The following is a 21282-nucleotide window of genomic DNA, read 5'->3' on the forward strand; positions in this document are numbered from 1 at the left end:
TAATATGGAATAAGAAAGTTTGTTGTTATTGACGGTGATGATGATACAATTTGGGGGTTGTTTTTCAACAAATATACCAGATTATGCACATCCAAATGAGGATTACCCTTCAAAATAGTCACTTTGAGAGATCATGAACTTGAAAACGTGAATTCACCAAACATCTCTTAAATACTTTTTATGTGCCAATACCATGCCAGGTCCTTAAAGCCACAGTAAGTTAACCATAAGTTAAGAGCGCAGCCTCTGGAGTCTACTGACTTGGGCTGAGGTCCTGGCCCTGGTGTTTATGTCATCTTCTGAAAATTTTTTGTAAGCCTCAATTTTAGCAATAAGGTGGCTACTGGGAACTGAAGCCATGACCAACAACAGCCATACTTGTGAGGAGGACGACCAGCAGCCATTACCCAACTGGGAACTGGTAAAACAAGATAAAAATAGCTGCTCACTGTAGACATATGCAATAAAGAACAGGGAGGCGGAGCCAGTAGGTATCATCCATTGAAGAGAACACTACCTAACTGCATGTGTGAAATAGGACATGGGCTACATAATGGGAATATCTGAGGTGAGTTAAGAGGGATGAGAATATGAGTCCTGAGTCTACCTGTTATCTATGAGATTTCTGCAAATTGTTTAATTTCTCTGTGCTTCAACTGTCTCACCTAAAAAATGGGGTTGAAACTACCTACTTCATAAGGCTGTTGAGATGATTAAACAAGGTAATGCATATAAAGCACTTAGCACAATACCTGGCTTAAAATAAGCACATGTGCATATGTGCATGTAAAATCACTAAAACCCTGTCCCTATCCTCCTTAGAAGCTTTCAATCTTAGAGCCACGAAGAGGGCCAGTACATGAACAGCTTGGACTACACTTCACCTGATTTTTCAGAGATGGAGGTTTCACTGTGTTGCCCATGGTAACCTCAAACCTGGGCTTAAGTGATCCTTCTGCCCCAGCCTCCCAAGTAGCTGGGACTACAGGCACATGCCACTGTGCCCAGCTTACTCTAAGTGCTGTGTGAGAGGTATTAAATTATGCTGTAAGTGTGAGATCACATCCTGTAGGAATCAGTAGACAATCCATGGAAGAGTGAACAATTATGGTGAGGCTCACAGGATGAGTAGAATTTTTGACAATTAGACTTGGGGTGAGTAATCTAGGAGAAGGGAATGGAATCGCCTATGTGAAGGCACAAGGATGGAAAAGTGAGGATACGTTCAGGTAACAGAGTGTATTCAGTTTTGTCTGGAGACCATTTGTAAGACTTCTGCCAGCTCTGACTTTTTTTTGTTGTTGTTGTTGTTGTTGTTACAAATAGCAGAAGATAGATGGGAAAAGCAGGTTGGGTACCAGTTAAATGCTAGATTAAAATGTTTATGTCTAAGGAAAAGGATGATGGGGAATCATGGAAGATTCTTTAGTATAAGGATGATATGATTGGACTTTAGGAAAACTTATAATCTGGTAGGATTATAAAGGATGAATGAAAGGGAGGAAGTTTGGAGGCAAGGAGATGGACCAGGAGGCTACTGCAACTGTCTAAATGAGAGATAACAGGGGCTGAACTATACAATGTGGCAGATGAGATGGAAAGGAGATGATGGACTGAAGAGAAGTTTCAGATCTATCATCAGTAGGAATTGATACTGGTGGAATGGTGGGTGGATAAAAGTAGGAGTCAAAGAATACTGCAGTGAAGAGTTATTATAATGAGGGCACCAGCAACAGTGGTTGGAAAGTTGCACAGGTTTGCCAGTTTGGAGAGAGAGAGTGTTGTATGAGGTGGAATTTGAAGTGCTAGGGGGACCTTTAAGAGGAGATGCATGGCAGGCAGTTGGAAAAAGTAATGAAGCCTCAATGGTGCTGTTATTGCCCAAGGGGTTTTTGAAACACCTTCTTTAGAACCATTTCAACATAAATGAATTAAAATCTTTAGACTCTAAGCACTGACTAGATTTCACCTTTCCATATGTAATTCAGATTTTTAAAAAATTATGCAAAACCGCAAAATATGTATAAGAAAGTTCAATCAATAAATTCTGATTTTCCTTTGATGCTTACTTTGATGATCAAAAAAATATATATGAAAAAGCTTTAGCCTCAGATTTTCCCCATCTACCCTGTTTCTGTTTCTCTCTCATGCTGATGCCATAAGAATGACATTGGACTGCCTTTCGAAAACCCCAGACTGCCTTCTAAGTCAGCTCCCAAGCCCCGCAAAGACAGTAGCCTCTTTATGATTACACCTCATTTCTTGACCATGAAGCAGCATTACTGCACTTGATTACCACCTTATTAATTAGAATTTGCCTCAAGTGACCTAGCTGTTTCCAAAGAGCAAATCTTCATCAAAGGGTAATGATTTGCCACTATTTCAGACTTTAGGACATTTAAAAAACATTTCACCTTATCCCACACAATACACACACACACAAAAATCCAAATGGATTAAATCAAAATTCATAAATTCACCAATTTAACAAATAGTTATTCAGTACCTACTGTGTGTAAAGCACAGTTCTATGCCCTCGGGATAAATAGTGAACAAAACAGACTGAAATCCCTACTCTCTTGAAACTTACATTCTAGCTGGGTAGTGAAGCAAACAATAAGTCAATTGTGTATTATGTGAGAAAGTAATGAGTGCTATCAAAAAAGGAAAAAGCAGGTGGATTGGGAGGGCTGGAGTGGGGACAGTTAAAATTTGAAATTGTGTAACCTTGCTGAAAACTGATAAGTGGGCAAAGATCTGGAGAAGATGAGGGAGTCATTTCTGCTGATACCCAGGGGGAAAGTGTCACGGGCAGAGTCAACTGCTAATATAAATGCCTTTTTTCATCTTTCTTTTTTTATTTTACTTTAAGTTCCATTATACATATGCAAAACGTGCAGGTTTGTTACATATGTGTACATGTGCCATGGTGGTTTGCGGCACCTATCAACCAGTCATCTAGGTTTTAAGCCCCGCATGCATTAGCTATTTGTCCTAATGCTCTCCTTCCCCTTGACCCCCCACCCCGCGACAGGCCCTGGTGTGTGTGTTCCCCTCCCTGTGTCCATGTGTTCTCATTGTTCAGCTCCTACTTATGAATGAGAACATGCGGTGTTTGGTTTTCTGTTCCTGTGTTAGTTTGCTGAGAATGATGGCTTCCAGCTTCATCCATGTCCCTGCAAAGGACATGATCTCATTGTGGAAGACAGTGTGGCAATTCCTCAAGGTTCTAGAACCAGAAATACCATTTGACCCAGCAATCCCAATACTGGGTGCATACCCAAAGGATTATAAATCATTCTACTATAAAGACACATGCACACATATGTTTATTACAGCACCATTTACAATAGCAAAGACTTGGAACCAACCCAAATGTCCATCAACGATAGGCTGGATAAAGAAAATGTGGCACATATACACCATGGAATACTATGCAGCCATAAATGCCTTTTTAAAAGTGGGCACGTGCCAGGCTAGTTGAGGATTCAACAAGGAGAGCAGTATGGCTAGAGCAGAGTGAGGGGGGGACGTATGCTAAGAGATGAGGTCAGAGAGGTGGTGGTGTGGATAAGATAGATAGATCATTTTAGCATCTTCTAAGCTATTTTATTTTTTTACATTTTAGTAATATGTTTTACTTAACCCAATATATCCCAAATATTATTATTTCTATAATCAGCATAAGAATTAATGATATTTTTCCATTTTAAGTCTTTGAAATCTAATGTGCTTGCTACACTTACAGCACATTTCAAGCGTTCAAAAGTCACTTGAGGCTTGTGGCTGCCACATTGGACAGCACAACTGTAAGAGAAATACAAAGGGCACTGGAATTGACTTTAGCAAATTTAGGGGCTTATAATTGCCCCCCATCAACCACTTAGAATGTGTTAACTAAGGTACTTCACACATGGGCTATAAATTTCTAGGTAATTTTTTGTTTGTTCATTTGTATTTTTTTTTTGAGACAAGAGTCTTGCTCCCCCGTCACCCAGGCTGGAGTGCAGTGGCCTGATCTGGGCTCACTGCAACCTCCAGTTTCCGGGTTCAAGCGATTCTCCTGTCTCAGCCTCCCGAGTAGCTGAGATCACAGGTGTGCACCACCACACGCCCAGCTAAATTTTTTTTTTTTTTTTTTTTTTTTTGTAGAGACAGAGTTTCATCACATTGGCCAGGCTGTTCTCAAACTCCTGACCTCAAATGATCCACCCGCCTAAGCCTCCCAAAGTGCTGGGATTACAGACGCGAGCCACCGCACCCAACCTGTAGCTATTTTAAATGCTTTGGTTTCTACCAAATTGGAAGAATCTGAGCAAAGGTGAGACGTGATTAAAAGAATCTGAGCAAAGGTGAGACATATTAAAAGGATCCTTTTGCCGGCTGTGATAAGAATAGACTGTGAGAAGGACAAAGGTGGAAGCAGGGAGACCAGTTAGGAGGCTATTGCCACGATCCAGGTAATGGGCACTGGTGGTTCAGATGAAGAGGAGGGCAGCGAAGGTGGGGGAAGTGCTCGGAGTCTAGATAGGCTTGAAACACAGAGCGCAAAGAATTTGCTGATGAATTAGATGTTTTATATGAGAAAAGGAGAAGACTCGAGGATGATAGCAAGGTTTTGTCCTGAGCAACTAGAAGAATAGAATTGCATAACTGAGATTGCAAGAGATAAAATTACGGAAGCATTAACAGAATATATAATATCATATATTATATAATAATAATATAGAATAACATTTCCGTAATCTTGGATTGGGGAAGGCTTGCCTAAGGAAGGCATGAAACTCAGAGGCTGCAAAGAAAACAATTGATAGATTAAAACATAATGAAAATTTCTTTATGGTGAAAAACATAAAATTAAAAAGGAAAGTGATAGATCAGAAGAAAATATTTATAACATAGATACCAAACCCAGGGTAAGATTCATAATATATAAATGGTACTTCTATAATATTAGAAGACAGATAACCCAGTGGAAAAATGGACTAAGGTTGTAAACAAGCAATTCACAGGGAAAGGAATACCAGTTAGGCCAGTAAACCTCTACAAAGATGCCCAACCACATTACAGAAATACAAATTAAAGCAACAATGCAATACCAATTTTCACCCATGATACTAGTAAAAATAAAAGGCTGAGGACCACAGAGGAGGTTTACAGAAAAAATAAATAAATAAAAGACTGATAATTTTCATTGCCGACAAGGCTGTGGAGAAGAAGGCACTCTCATACACTCTTAATGGAGGTATGGTTTGTAAAGAATTTCTGGCAGACAATTATGCAGTCTACCAAAAATGTAAACTACATACCCTTTGATCAAGCAATTCCATTTCTAGGGACCTAATCTACAATAATAATCACACAAGTGGGCAGATCTAGACAAAAGGATGTTCATTGCACCATTGTCAATAATATTGAAAAACTGGAAACCATCTAAGAATTTACCAATAAGAGGATGATTAAATAAATTGAGGTACATTCATATCATGAAATACCATGCAGCCTTAACATGGACAAGGTTGATCTATAGATACAGTTGGACATAGTGACAGAAAGAGAGAATAAAAATACTTTTTTGAAGGGAGAAAAGCAAATTATAGAACAAAACGTATAGTATTATCTTTATGTTTTAAAAAACCTCGTGTGTGTATGTGTGTGTGTGTGTGCTTGTGCATGTGTACATGCATAGAAAAAGGTCTGAGAAAAATGCTAAACTCCTGTTCCTTGTGAACCTGGGAAAAGGATTACATGTGTGAGTGAATGAATGGGACTTTTTTTCCTCTGTATCCTTGTTTGTCCTTTGAAAACCATTTACTATCAAAATGTATTACTTTTGTAATTTTTAAGTTAAAAAGTAGGGATAAATCAGATATCACATATTTCTGAAAGTTCCCAAGGAAGAATACTGGGGGCAGTAGCATATTTGTTACATTACAATCACACTGTGCCATTGTGTGGTGTGATAGGAACAGCTTCTAATGCGTGCTATGGTGACCTCGGCAAAGGCACAGCATTTTTTTAGCCTCGGTTTTCTTATATAGAAAATGTAGGTAATACCTGACTTATTTGTTGTATTGGAAAGCTGCAAAGATAAAATGGAAAATTAGTTTAAAAATTACAAAGCTCTGTAAAACTACAAAGGATATTTAACATTTCGTGTCCTAGTTAATGACCCACTTTTTAAAGCAATAGTTAACATCAAAATTCAGGTCCAAGCAGAGAGTTTAAATTCTCTTTTAGAATTTGTTATAACAGAATTCTTCCTGTCCTGGTTAGGTCTTACATAGCAGTAGTATAGGTATTTTACTTAAATATTCCAGAGTGTTTTGTGTTTGCACGAGAGATTTTGGTGCAGATGGATTTGGGCAACATCCTTAAATCATACCCTCCACTGCACTCATCTTAGGGCCAACCAACTCGGGCATACTGAATTAATTAGCAAGCTCTTACTTAGCACCTACTTTGTGCCTAGTAATCCCCTGTGGGTAGGTGACCAGACACCCAGGTTTGTCTGGCACTGTCACTGTTTATGCTGTCTTTCCCAGGTAATTGCTAATAGTGCCCCTTTCACTTTCAAAAGTGTCCTAGTTTTAATGATCAATGGTCACTCTACTATAATCACCTATGGGGCACGGAAGGAAACACAGGAAGCCTCTGGCTTACAAACGCCAGACTTAAAATTTCGCTCCCCATTCCAGCTCCTCACCACTGGAAATGCGGGTATTAGTTCCAGGGTGGGAGGCATTGTGAAAACTGTGGGTCTTTTAGAGACTTGGTGGACTTAGAAATCGAAGCAGAACCAAGCCTGAGAAGAGGTGGTATGGATCGCCAGAGGCCCACCCTACAAGTTGTCCTCCTTTGCAAAATCTTCTCCCTCAGACTATTTCTCTTTATTGCATTGCCTAATCCTCCTGGTCAGAGATTTATTTGAGGAAAATAAGCAATTTTTTTTTTTTTTTGAGACGGAGTCTGGCTCTGTTGCCCAGGTTGGAGTGCAGTGGCGTGATCTCGGCTCACTGCAAGCTCCGCCTCCCGGGTTCACGCCATTCTCCTGCCTCAGCCTCCGAGTAGCTGGGACTACAGGCGCCCGTCACCACACCCGGCTAATTTTTTGTATTTTTAGTAGAGACAGGGTTTCACTGTGTTAGCCAGGATGGTCTCGATCTCCTGACCTCATGATCCATCTGCCTTGGCCTCCCAAAGTGCTGGGATTACAGGCGTGAGCCACCGCGCACGGCCAGCATTGTATTTTTTTTTTTTTTTTTTTTTTGAGACGGAGTCTTGCTCTGTCACCCAGGCTGGAGTGCAGTGGCCGGATCTCAGCTCACTGCAAGCTCCGCCTCCCGGGTTTACGCCATTCTCCTGCCTCAGCCTCCCGAGTAGCTGGGACTACAGGCGCCCGCCACCTCGCCCGCATTGTATTTTTAATAGCACAAACAGGTTGGGGAATGTTCAATGAAACTAATTTTTTTCCCCCTTCCTAACATGGAGCTGCTGTCTGCTTATACAGGGGAAAGGTAGGGTTTCTGGGAGGAATAGGGATGAAAAGGAAAAAGTAATTTTGGAGCATGAGATATTCTGGGGAATGAGACTCTCCCTTAGGGCAAACTAGGGACCCAAGAGCCAGGGGGCCATGAAGGTGGGAGGCAGAAGAGAAGGCGGATGTCAGAGACACGCAATAGTTATTTGGGGGAAAATTGTTGATTTGTGCACAACTCATATCTTGGGAAATGAAAGGAATGTTCTTTCTCTGTCACCTGCTATTCCTCTTCACCCTCCACTGCCTTATATGGCCCAGTACGCAGAATACAAACCAGTGCTAGATTACATGTTACATGCCTGACAGTGAGACATTGCTTCTGCAGGAGTTCTTGCTTCCAGTCAACGAGTTTACCACTACATCTTGGGACACACTCATTTTAAAGTTGGGAACTGCCTGTATAAGACATGGTTACTGCCCTGGAGGGATTCACAGCGACTAGATTTAAGGGAGACCAGTTAATAAATAGGAAACTACTGGAGAATAATCAATGGTCAGCTGTAGGATATTGGTTTTAAGTAAAATGCAAGTTTATGCTAGGGTGGTATGTCGGTTCATTGAAATTCTCACATAGGACAGTATGACTGATCTATGCTAAGAATATACTTGGATAGTAAGAGGAGGAAGAAGAAAATTCTAAATAGTGATGGAAATCACCTGGAGCCAATGTTTGGCATCAGACATGAGCATGGACAGGATAGGCTGCTGCAAGGATGAATCAGGCCTGATGGAAGCATAATGGCTTTCTAAGAAGCAGTGGGAGATTGGCATGGCTAAAGTAAGATGGGGTCAAACATTTCCTGTAAATTAAAGTTCATGAAACATATCACTTGAAATTTGCACTCATTTCATGTGACTGAACACTTTGAGGCAGAAAATCTTGACATACTTTTTCAGGGGCATGAGTTAATGTGGCTAAAGTTCAGATGAGGTGAGGATCAGATCTTGGAAGAACGGGAATCCATATTAAGGACTTTGGATTTGATGAAATAGTGCATTTATGGTGTTATTGGAAATACTTCATTAGGGCTGGAGCATTGGCTTGTGGCTGGCACACAAGATGAAGGTGGAAGAAGTCAGGGATACCACTTAGGAAGCTGCTATGATAGGCCAGGAGTGAGGAGCTGAGTACCTGGACCGAGATGGAAGCAGCAGGTTGGAGAAAGAACACATCTGAAAGTCTCTGTGGAGATGGAAATGATAGGACTTAGAGATCACATAGGAAGAGCCACAGAAAGTCCGTAGGTTTCTCTGGGTAACTTAATCATAATAGGAACACTACTAGAAGTTCATGTTCCCATGAAAGTTCCTTACCTGTGGAGCCTCCCATGCCCTCCTGGTGAACCTCCATTTCTAAGGAAACCCTATAGCATCTATTGAGTAATTTAATTCTGCAAAAATTCAGACGTCTCCAATGGAAGTCTTTAAGCACGTATTCACTAACTTGATTTTGCAAAATTATGTTAGCAAATATGTGCTATAAGGTTTCCAACCCGACAGACATAAGCATGTAAATCATTCTACTGCTAGTTTTGGTGGAGGGTAGTGACAACTGTCAGTGTTTCAAAAAAGAGTAACATGTCCAGAGTTTGTTCGCGCAGAAATGAATGCTTTTTAGCTTCATCACCCCTGTGCCTTTCCCATGAACCCCATCTCCCCAGGAAACGATATAGCACCAAATTAATAACTTAATTTGTAAAAGGAGGTTAGTGAATCAATTCTGTAAGACTCGTGGAAATATTTGAAATTAATTAGCCTTGTCAACTTTTATTTGCATAGGCTGTCTTTAAACCATATCCCCCAGTCCAAGTACAACTTTTTAGCAAGACTGATTTTAAACAATGAGACTTAGAGAATCTGTGTACAAGGAGCTTGAATAATTTAAATGCGTGGGTTTATTATTAACACAGTAGCAAATATATCAAGGAAACACGCCCCATGAAAAGTGTTTCAAAGAAACACAAATCTGTTCTGAGAAAGGTCTATACGCAATAAGTAAGCCCAAAGAGGCATGTTTGCTTGGTGATGCCCAGCAGATAAGCCTGGCAAACCTCGGTGTGATCGAAGAAGCCAATTTGAGACTCAGCCTAGTCCAGGCAAGCTACTGGCACCTGCTGCTCTCAACTAACCACACAATGGTGTTCGCATTTTGGAAGGTCTTTCTGATCCTAAGCTGCCTTGCAGGTAAGGAAATGATCTCCGAACCACCAAAGATAATTGGAAACAGAGTTTCCTTTTTACAAAAAAATTCCACATTTTTACATAGAATTTTCCCCTCCTATACTTCAAATGAATTGTGATTAGTATGCTGAATTACATAATTTTCAGAACTTTTGCTTAGCAAACATATGCCATGCTGATATATTAGGGGCGTAAGCCTGTAATATTATTGTTTTATGGAGCTTCTGAATGAAAATTTTCTCAGAAAAAAAAAATATAGTGTATTACTTCACTTAGGTTGAAAGGTGAACAAATGAATTTACTCAGAAACCAAAGTTTGTGCTAGGGATAATTTTGTCTCTGTTTTACTTTAGTGTTTCCTTTAAGCTCAGTGATTGACTTGCCTTGCTCCAGCAGGCAGAGCCTGGGTTGAAGGGCCTGCCCTGGCTTACACGTGGGAAGAACAGAACTTTACTGAGTGCTTTACTGTCTAATATTTCTTAGGGAGTTGTGGTTTTCCAATCCTAAGACTATATTTTGCAAAATATGTGAGTGATTTATGGTGCACAATATGGGTGATTTTAGGGATCTGAACAGAAGAAAATCAATTTTGAAATCAAGATACTGATGTTAGTTAGATCCAGGAGAGATCATTAATTCCGAAAATCCCTTGGCTAGTTTTTTCAAATATCAGATACATTTTGCATCTGTTCTTATAAGTTAGGTCCATAGTAAATACAATAATATTGTTTATCCAAAAACAGGATTTTTAAGCCATTAGTGATATTAGGCAGTTGTTAGAATGAGGTTTACTAGGCATATTTAATGACATAAGAAAATGCCCAGGATAAAATATTAAGTGAAAACGCAGGATACACATATATGCCTAAAATAAATTACTAGAAGGTTGTATACTGAAGTGCCATGGTGGTTGCCTCTGGGTGATGGAATTATAGATAATTTTAATTTTGTTTCCCAGCTTTTCATACTTCCTAGGTTTTCTACGAAGAACATTATGCTACTTTTATAATTAGAAAAAAAGTGTTACTTTTCAAAATGATCTCATGTTTAGAAATAGTTCCTTAAATGTTCATTACTAAATGTTTAAGCATAGATGTTTTATGGACTTAAATATCACCAGAAGGCAACACTCTATTTGTTCAGTGACCTAACTAGGCCCTAGAGCTGGAAACACATGTTCCTATTTTCCCTTCTCCCTAGGCATATTAATTTAAATTTAACTTTAGATATGAAAGTTTTTGTCTCTTCTTAAAGGGTTTCCAGTCATTAGCCAGTTGGGTCGACCCCTGGGCCTTCTGCATCAGCCCTCTGAGATCATACCTGTTTCCCTATGTGAGGCCTTGCCCTGGCCCCTACTAGACACATGGTTTGGAACGGTTGTAAGAACAGTTTTTTTTTTTAACCGTACCTAACATACATGTAATTTTTACTGATTATAAATGTAATGCATCGTCATTGCAGAAAGGTTGCAAAATATTTAAAATAAAATAAAAATCGTCTGCAATTTTACTACTCAGATTTGGGTGAAATATCATTCTTTTATTTGCAGGTGTATATATTACATTTTAAAAATTGGGTTTATTCCTTGTATACTTTTTTATTGTTTAAAACATTGTTTAGCATGACGTCAGGAATTTTATTTGATTGTGACTTTTAGAACAAGGCCCAATCAGAGTGACCAATAAATACTTAAGAGTGTTCTGCCTAAGTTACTATATAACTGATTTTGTTGACATATAGTGTACACTATATATCTATACATATATTATCTAGTTGGCCCAAAGCGAAATATGGCAGTGTCAGTACAGCAAATTGTGGTATGCTCTATTGTCGTTTGCTGTGCTTTCATATGTATTGAAGTTAGAGAAAGGATCACTTTAGTAATCTACTTCTGTCATTAGCAGTGTTCATCAGTTGTTCTGGACAACTGATAATGTTTCCATCAATGTGCAATTTGATGCTCTTCCTGGACTTGTTTTGGAGAGAATGTCACTTTTTGGTGTTAAGCATGGTGCCTAACACATAGTGGATACATAGTAAATGTTTTTTTGAAAGAATGAATTACTTTCCCAAATTCCAAACATCCAGACACGATTTTCACATACATATTTAAAATCGATTTTGGTATGACTAAACAGGTCAGATTTTGCTTAAATCAAAATATTTTCAATGACTTCTTGGGAATTCTTAGGTTAAATTCTAATTCAGGAAAACGAGTTTTAATCAAACTTTTCTTCTCCAAAAAATTTATGCATATCATTTTAGACACTTGAAATATGTATTAGTCACCTCTTAGAAAGATATGTTAATGTGGGTTTCATTTTCTGGAGGTATATGCTATGCATTTTAAAGGAGTAATGTATTTGAACTTTGAGTTTGCAGTCAAATCCAAAAAAGTGGGTGATCATTTGATTATATTATTTCCTAACTCAAAATGAAGCAATTATGCATGAAGTTGCTGGAAATTAAATCACTTCAAATGCATCAGATTAAATATGGCTATTTGGGGGATATTTTGCTGTGGTATATTAGGAGAATAATAATCCTTCTGTAAACAAAATGCTTGCCACATTGTAGGCATTAAATAAATGAATGAACAATCACTACCAAAATGCAAGACATTCTCTCTCTATATATATCTCTCTATATATATTATTATATATTATATATTATATATAATTATATATCTTATATTTTTGATATATTAAGATATATAATTATATATAATATATAATATATAATATATAATATGATATATTATAAATGTATATAATGTATATATGATATATTATAAATGTATTGTTTTTGTTTTATTATATATAATATATAATAGATATAACATGACATATAATATATATTATATGATATATATTTTATATAACATAACATATATAATATATATTATATATGACATATAACATATATAATATATAACATATACTATATATACCATATATTATATATGATATTATATCTACTATACAATAAAAACAAAAACAATAAAATACTATATATAATTATATATTATATATAAATATAAATTATATATTATATAAATTATATATTATATAAATATAAATTATATTATTATATATAATATAATTATATATTATATATAATATAATATATAATTATATATAATATATAATATAATATAATTTTATATATAATATATATAATTATATACTATGTATATTTTATATATATATATATTCTTTTGAGACGAAGTTAAGCTCTTGTTGCCCAGGCTGGAGTGCAATGGTGTGATCTCGGCGCACTACAACCTCCACCTTCTGGGTTCAAGCGATTCTCCTGCCTCAGCCTCTTGAGTAGCTGGAATTACAGGCTTGCAACACCATCTCCGGCTAATTTTGTATTTTTAGTAGAGACAGGGTTTCTCCACGTTGGTCAGGATGGTCTCAAACTCCCGACCTCAGGTGATCCACCGCCTTGGCCTCCCAAAGTGTTGGGATTACAGGCATGAGCCACCAGGCCCAGCCTAAAAATATTTTTTAAATGTTGATTAAGTGTGTACATCTTGGATTATTTTTCTTCAGTAATAAGCACTGGCTTTTAAAAGAGATTACACATATTTCAACCACATATACATTTTTGTTTTATTTTTAAATTTGGTCATCTCAGAGAGGGACATTGTGTTTGTGGGTTTTGTTGAAATCAGATACTAATCTTTACTTTGCTGTTTATTCATGGTCCTGTTGATATAGTGATTTTTCTGACTTATTCAATTTTTAAATAATTTCTCAACTTTGACTTAATCCAAAGGAAGGGAAATTCTTTCCCTGACACTCAGAGAATCACCTCCACTTTAGGACTAAATTTGCACTGTCCATTGTCTACATGTGGCTATCGAAATTTAAATCACTTCAGATTAATGAAAATTATAAAGTCAGTTCCTCAGTTTCACTAGTCACATTTCAGTTGTTCAATAATTCTGTTTGGGCTACTGAATTGGATGGTGCAGAGATCGAACATTTCCATCATCACAGGAAGTTCTGTTGGACAGTGCTGTAAGGGTGAGCTCAGAGGTTTTAGGTAATGTGCACTAACTGAATGATGTGACATTTTAAAAAGGTTCATCTGGAAATATATAACTTTTAGCTCTGAAGCATATCATCACTATATCATGGTTGGACAATGTCTGAAAACCATCTTTTCTTCAGAATTTAATTGGTTATGTGCTAAGAATTGGGAATCTGGGCGATAAAACGGTCTGGAGGTTTTGCTTTGCCAGTTGTTACTTATTTACATGACAATGTGTAATACCTCAAAAAATATTATCTCACTTTAAAATTTGAAATTACCATCCTAATTCTAAGGTGATATTATTAAACTTTTGCAGATTTCTAATTAGATACACATTTATATATCTTCTATATTTAAAATGTTGGAAATGTTCGAGTCAGATTTATATTTCCCAAATCCTTGATTTTCATTCACCTCTATTCTCATCTGTGCTGTAAATGGCTTCCTGCTGCACTGAGGGATGGCAGAGATTATGTCTGTCGTGTTCATTATTGTTTCCCCAGTGTTTAGCACTGTTTGTGGCACAAAATGGGTGCTCAACTGATATTTGTTGCTAGGCTCCACAGCCTCTTCCATGGCTTGACTTGTGTGAGTACTGTGTGTACTCTACCATAAAGTACTTTTTCCAAGAGTGGTCTTCAAAGGCGGTTTGTGGGGGTTTGTTTATTGTTTTGCCTTATCTGTTCATAAACTCTCACCCTTAGCCAATCTCGTAACAGATACTGGGTCCCAAACTAGAGAACAGAATTTATGGCCAAATAATATCTCTAAAATCTCTGTTTTTAGGGAATAAGTCTGGGAACTTTAAGGGCTACCAAATCCCCAGTTTTATCATTTTTATTTTGGACACTTTAAAGACATTTGGAAGTCATCATTTAAGCACAGCCAGAGATGTAGCTAACTTCCAGGATAAATGAAATGGATTCTTTGAGAGTGGGATGGAACCATCTTTCTCCAATGAAGTTTTTGTTGGAAAGATTAGCTGCTTTCTGAAAGCCAATTTCTTTTTTGGAGGAGGCATTATGGAAACCAGGAAAAGCATGGGGAGGAGAATATTGGGAAGTGGGAAACTATGGAGTTAAAAAGTGCTGCATTCGTGTCTGCATTCAGGGACTTTACTTAATTTATCAGTGCATTGGTTGCCATGTAAACAGCCAGCTTCTGGCAGGAAAGCAGCTGGATCAGGTGGCCTGGCTGTGACAGAGAACACAGATATTGAATCCATGAAACCAAGAGTAATCAGTACAATGATTTTTTTTCTTTTACTTTTTAAAAGTGTTTATCAGTCCTTTAAGTTCTTTTTGTCTGACTGCTGTCTTTAAGTAAGAAAAATATGAAATAAATAAGTCTTTGGGTACGCAAAATTGGGAAGATGGACAGGAATTAGTCCCTCTATGAAATTTCCTCTGAATCTCTCATAATTTCTGTATCCTCATCCCTTCACCCTCAATCCTCCACCACCTTCTGTGACCCTGCAGGCAGCTGGGGCAGCATAGAGATCGTCTCTTGAACTTGACTTTCTCTTCCAGTGCTTGCCTGCCAATCCTATGTCCCATCCTGGAGAACTTTTATAGTCTTCGACATTGCAGTGGATAGTAACCAGTTAATAAGATGAGCCAGTGACTGTATAGTGCTCCCCAAAGTGCCATCACCTAAAATAGCCCTTTGGAAAGTGCTCATATAGAACCGAGAATTTTAGTGTAGTGGCAGGCTGGATGTGGGTAGGGAGCCCTTCGGTGGTCCTCCAAATCCTATGGGAAGCTTAATTACTTCACCTTTCTGTAAGGCCAACGGTTCTCAGAATTTGTGGTCTCAGGACAATTTTACACTCTTAAAAACTGAGGGAGATTTCTGGTCTGGACATGTGGTACAGACCTGTTTTTCATTGTTCCTCCCTGCTAAGCACAAGTATAAACCCTGGAAATAATGCAAGAGACAACCAGGGGAGAACTCTGAAAGGTTGTAAGAAGAAGGCAAACTGGTTTGAGACCCAGGGAAAAACAAAAAGCAAGGGTATCCTGTTTCCCACCCAACAGAAGAAAAAAAACCTAGTCCTGGCCATTCCTGATACCCAACTGAACAACAGAGGGCAGCCCAGGTAAGCTTACTCCTCCCTTAGAGTCCACAATAGTGGACGAAAGAAGTATTCGCCTTCTCCCTGGGCCTGAGATGCCCCACTTTCACCCAGAGATATCGAGGTGAGAAGGTAGAACAGACACGAGGCATAAAGTGATGGCAAGCGGCGCAGTCTGGGAAGGCTCTGTCTCAGTGAGTGTATGACTGTTCTCCCCTACCCATAGAGACACCAACAGTGCAGGGCACCAGTAGAAGTGTCCCACCATACCTATCCTCACTGAGAGACACCTGGAAGCCTGACCTAGGGAATCCTTTCTGCTCCTTCAGGCGATATGATCTGGGACAAATGTCAGCATCAGTGATACCCGATAAACAAGAGCAAAACAATACTGAAAATTAAACTGCTGTTAGAACAGCAGACCACAAAAGTAAGCCAACACCTGCATGTGAAGCATAAATAATGTGACTGACTGCAAAAATAAAAAATGTAAATAGGAGTTTCCTAACATAATAGGCAAAATGTTCAATCAGAAATCATCTGTCACACCAAGAATCAAGTAAATCACAACTCAACTGAGAAAAGGCAACTACTGCCAACATTAAGATGAATCGGATGTTGGAATTATCTGACAAGGATTTTAAAGTAGCCATTATAAAAATGCTTCAACAATCAATTAACATTATCTTATAATAAGTAAAAAAAAAAAAAAAAAAGGAAACTTGCAGAAAAGAAAAAGAAGTTATAAAAATATAAGAAAGAAGGAAATCCTGTCATTTGCTACAGCATGAATGAACCTGGGGGACATTATGCTAAGTGAAGCAAGGCAGACACAGAAAGACAAACACCACATGATCTCACTTATATGCGAGATCTAAAAGAGTTGAACTGAGAATTAGAGTAGAATGGTTACCAGGGACTGTGGCTTGGAGGGAGTGGGAAATGGGGAGAAGTTGACCAAAGGGTACTAAGTTCCAGCTAGACAAGAGGAATAAGTTCTTAAGACCTATTGTGCAGCAAGATCACCATAGTTGATAATAATGTATTGTGCATTTCAAAACTGCTAAAAGCATAAGATTTTAGTCTACACATTGGGTACAGTGTACACTGTTTGGGTAATGGGGGCACCGAAATCTCGGAAATCACCGCTAATAAACTTATCCACGTAACCAAACACCACCTGTTCCCCAAAAACCTATTCAAAAAAAGAATAGATTTTAAATGTTCTTGCTATGAAAAAAATAAAAATAAAAAGATAAGTAGGCCAGATATGGTGGCTCATGCCTGTAATCCTGCCACTTTGGGAGGCCGAGGCAGGCGGATCACTTGAGCTCAAGAGTTCGAGAACAGCCTGGGCCACATGGTGAAACTCCATTTCTACCAAAAATATACGCGCGCACACACACACACACACACAAATTAGCCAGGCCTGGTGGAACGCGCCTGTGGTCCTAGCTACTCGGGATGCTGAGGTGGGAGAATTGCTTAAGCCTGGGAGGCAGAGGTTGCAGTGAGCCGAGATCACACTACTGCACTCCAACCTGGGTGACAGGGTGAGACCCTGTCTGAAAACAAAACAAAAGAAAAAACAAAAAAAAGATGAATATGTGAGGTGATGAATATGTTAGTTTGATGTAATCATTGCACAGTGTATACATATTTTAAAATATCACATTGTACCCCATAAATACGTGCAATAATTATTTATTAATTAAAAATAAAAATTAAGTTAAAAACAAGAATTTAAAAAAATACATACTCTGTGATTGTCTACTATTTTTCTAAAGACCCTTATAATCTACAGGTTCATTCTCAATTTTCTTTTTTCCCCCCCTTGGACTTATTTTTGAATAAAACTGGCTTGTTTGTCCCCTCCCCCCAAAAAAATATAAATTATAGAACGGTAAAATAAAATAACAAAAATGAAAAACTTGCTGATGGACTCAATAGAAGAGCGGAGATGACAGAAAATAGAATCCATATCTGGTGAAACTACCCTTCAGGAATTAAGGGGAAATAATTAAATTCTCAGTTGAAGGAAAACAAAAAGATTTGTTGCTAGCAGATATACTGTTAAAAAATAGCTAAAGGGATTTCTTCAAGCAGAAAGTAAATGATAAAGAGCAATCAGGAAGGATGAAAGGACAACAGAAAGAGCAGAAATGTAAGTACATAAAGTAGACTATCTTTTAACTCATGAGTTCTATAAATCATATTTGATAATTGAAACTATAACACCATTTTACACTCTAGACAATGATATTTAAAAGTGGGGAAGGTAAAGGAACCTAAATGGAAGTGAGGTTTATACACTTCAATCAAAGTGGTAAAATATTGATATAAGTAGACTGTTATGACTCACATATGAATGTTAAATACCCAGAGAAACCACTAGGAAAATTCTACAAAGATACATATTTTAAAACACTACAAATAAGTCAAGATGGAATCATAAAAAATGCTCAAGTAACTGTCAGAAAAGCAAGAAAAGGGAAACAGAAGAATAATAACTGAAGGAACCAAACAAATAATAAAATAGCAAACAAGAATTAATATATCAATAATTACATTAAACAATTATATTTAATGTTAATACAATTACAGTTGTCCCCTTTTATCTGTGGTTTTACTTTCTGAGGTTTCAGTTACCCATGGTACAGTACAATAAGATATTTTGTGAGAAAGAGTGTGACTGTGTGAACACAATCACATAATTTTTACTCCAGTACATTGGTATAATTGTTCTATTTATTAGTAGTTATCATTGTTAATCTCTTACTGTGCCTAATTTATAAATTAAACTTTATCATAGGTTTGTGTGTATAGGAAAAAAAACATAGTATACACAGGGTTCAGTGCTATCCATGGTTTCAGGCATCCACTGGGGATCTTGGAATGTATCTCCCTGGAATAAGTGGGAACTATTCTATATGCTACTCACAAGAAACTAACATTAAATTTGATGACATAGGAAGATTGCAAGTAAAAATATAGAAAAAGGCATACCACATAAGTATTAATTTTTCAAAAATCTGGAGAAGCTTCATTAATATCTGATAAAGTAGTCTTCAGAGCAAAGAAAGTTAAAAGAGACAAAGAGAGACATTACCTAATGATAAAAGGATCAACCCAGCAGGAGGATATAATGATCTTTAATGGGTACACACCAAACAACTAAGTCTCAAAATTCATGAACAAAAACTGATCAAGCTAAAAGAAGAAAGAGACAAATTCACAATTATAGTTGGGAACTTCAATACTCCTTCTCAGAAACTGATAAATCTACTAGACAGAACATCAGTAAGTATAGGGAAGATCTGAAAAAGACAACTAATTGATCTAATTGAATATTTTTATCTAATATTGAATATTTATTGAATATTTTTATGATTTTATATTGGTTTATCCACAGTGGTTTTAAATTATATCTATTTGTATAGAACACTCCACCCAACAACAGCAGAACACACTTTTTTTTGGCACCTATAGAAAATTCACCAAGATAGATCGTGTGCTTGGCCATAAAACAAACCTAAACAAATTTAAAATAATTGAAATCATGCAGAGTATATTCTCTGACCACAATTCAATGAAACTAGAAATCAGTAGCAGAAAAGTATCTAAACACATGGAAATTAAACAACACTCTTCTAAGTAATCCATGGATCAGAGGAAATCTCAAAAGGAATTTTTTAAAAATACATAGAACTGAATGCAAATGAAAACACAACATATTGAAATATGTACCACGTAGCTAAAGCAATTCTGAGAGAGAAATTTATAACACTAAATGTTTACATTGGAAATAAAGAAAGGTCTTAAGTCAGTAATCTAAATTTCTACATCAAGGATCTAGAAAAGAAGACCAAAATAGGGCCAGGCGTGATGGCTCACGCCTGTAATCCCAGCACTTTGAGAGGCCGAGCGGGCGAGGCGGGCGGATCACGAGGTCAGGAGATGGAGACCATCCTGGCTGACATGGTGAAACCCCGTCTCTACTAAAAATACAAAAAATTAGCCGGGCGTGGCGGCGGCGCCTGTAGTCCCAGCTACCTCGGAGGCTGAGGCAGGAGAATGGTGTGAACCTGGGAGGCGGAACTTGCAGTGAGCCAAGATTCTGCCACTGCACTCCAGCCTGGGCGACAGAGCAATACTCCGTCTCAAAAATAAATAAATAAATAAATAAATAAATAAACAAACAAACCCAAAGCAAGCAGAAGGAAGGGAATAATAAAGAGCTGAAATCAATGAACTTGAAATAGAAAAACTATAGGGAAAAATAAATTACACAAAAATTTGCTTTTTTTGAAAAAAAAATCAATAAAACTGACAAACTTCTAGCAAGACCAATAAAAAGAGTTAAGATCCAAATCACTAATATCAGAAATGAAATATGGAATAACACTATAGATCCTGCAGTCATTAAAAATATGAGAGAATATTATGAACAACTATACATTCATTTATTTGACAACTTAGAAAAAATTGGCCAATTTCTCCAAAACAGCAAACTACTAGAACTCACCCAATATGAAATAGATAATCTGAATAGCTCTATAACCATTAAAGAAATTGAATTCATAATTTTGAAAGCTCCTACAAAAGAAATCTCCAGGCCTAGATAGCTTCAGCAAACAATTCTAGCAAACACTTAAAGAATAATTAAGATCAGTTTTACACATTCTCTTCCAAAACATAGAAGAGGAGGAAACACTTCCAGCTCATTTTATGAGGCCAGTATTATCCTGATACCAAAACCAGACAAAAATAGTACAAAAATAGAAAACTACAGGCCGATATCTCTCTCATGAACCTTGACACAAAAATCCTTAGCAAAACACTAGCAAATTGAATCCAACAATGTATGAAAAGAATTATACACCATGACCAAATGGGATTTATTTCAGGTTTGTAAGGCTGGCTCAACATTCCAAAAGCATTCAGTGTAATCCACCATATCAACAGGCTAAAGAAAAAAAAATATGATCATATCAACTGATGCAGATAAAGCATTTGACAAAATCCAATACCCATTCATCATTAAAACTCAGCAAGTTAGGAATAGAGGGTGTATTTGTTTCCCGGAGCTGCTGTAACAAATTGCCACAAACGGGGTGGCTTAAGGCAAGAGAAATGAATTCTCTCACAGTTCTGGAGGCCAAATGTTTTAAATCAAACTGTTGGTTTCTTCTGAGGTCTCTGAAGGAGAATCTGTGCCATAAGTCTTGCCTAGATGGCTGCTGGCAATTCTCGGTATTCTTTGGCTTGTAGATGCATCATTCCAATCTCTGCTTCTGTCTTCACTGAGCCTTTCCCTTTGTGTGTCTCTGTGTTAAGACTCCCTCTCCATTTTCTTATAAGGACAACAGTCGTTGAATTTAGGGTCCGCTCTAAATCAATGATGATCTCATCTCAAGATCCTTAATTACATCTGCAAAAACCC

The 21282-nt window shown here is 37.4% G+C and overlaps 1 protein-coding gene across 3 annotated transcripts in view; it reads left to right on the forward strand.

Annotated features, from left to right (window-relative positions):
- VSIG1 (V-set and immunoglobulin domain containing 1) overlaps nucleotides 1-21282 on the forward strand; it is a 62810-nt gene that overhangs the window by 18495 nt on the left and 23033 nt on the right. Inside the window, exon 2 of one of the 3 annotated variants that reach the window (XM_074029881.1) lies at nucleotides 4153-4352. The exons of 1 other annotated variant lie outside the window; for it this stretch is intronic. Coding sequence is in view for 1 of the 2 variants with exons in the window: in XM_005594322.5 (XP_005594379.3) it covers nucleotides 4282-4321 (40 nt within the window). In the remaining variant the exon portion in view is untranslated. Of the gene's footprint in view, nucleotides 1-4152; nucleotides 4353-21282 lie in introns of those variants that run through there. One more of the 3 variants, XM_005594322.5, reaches the window with a different exon arrangement.

The sequence above is a fragment of the Macaca fascicularis genome, chromosome X (assembly GCF_037993035.2).
Source record: "Macaca fascicularis isolate 582-1 chromosome X, T2T-MFA8v1.1".
Classification (NCBI taxonomy): Eukaryota; Metazoa; Chordata; class Mammalia; order Primates; family Cercopithecidae; genus Macaca; species Macaca fascicularis.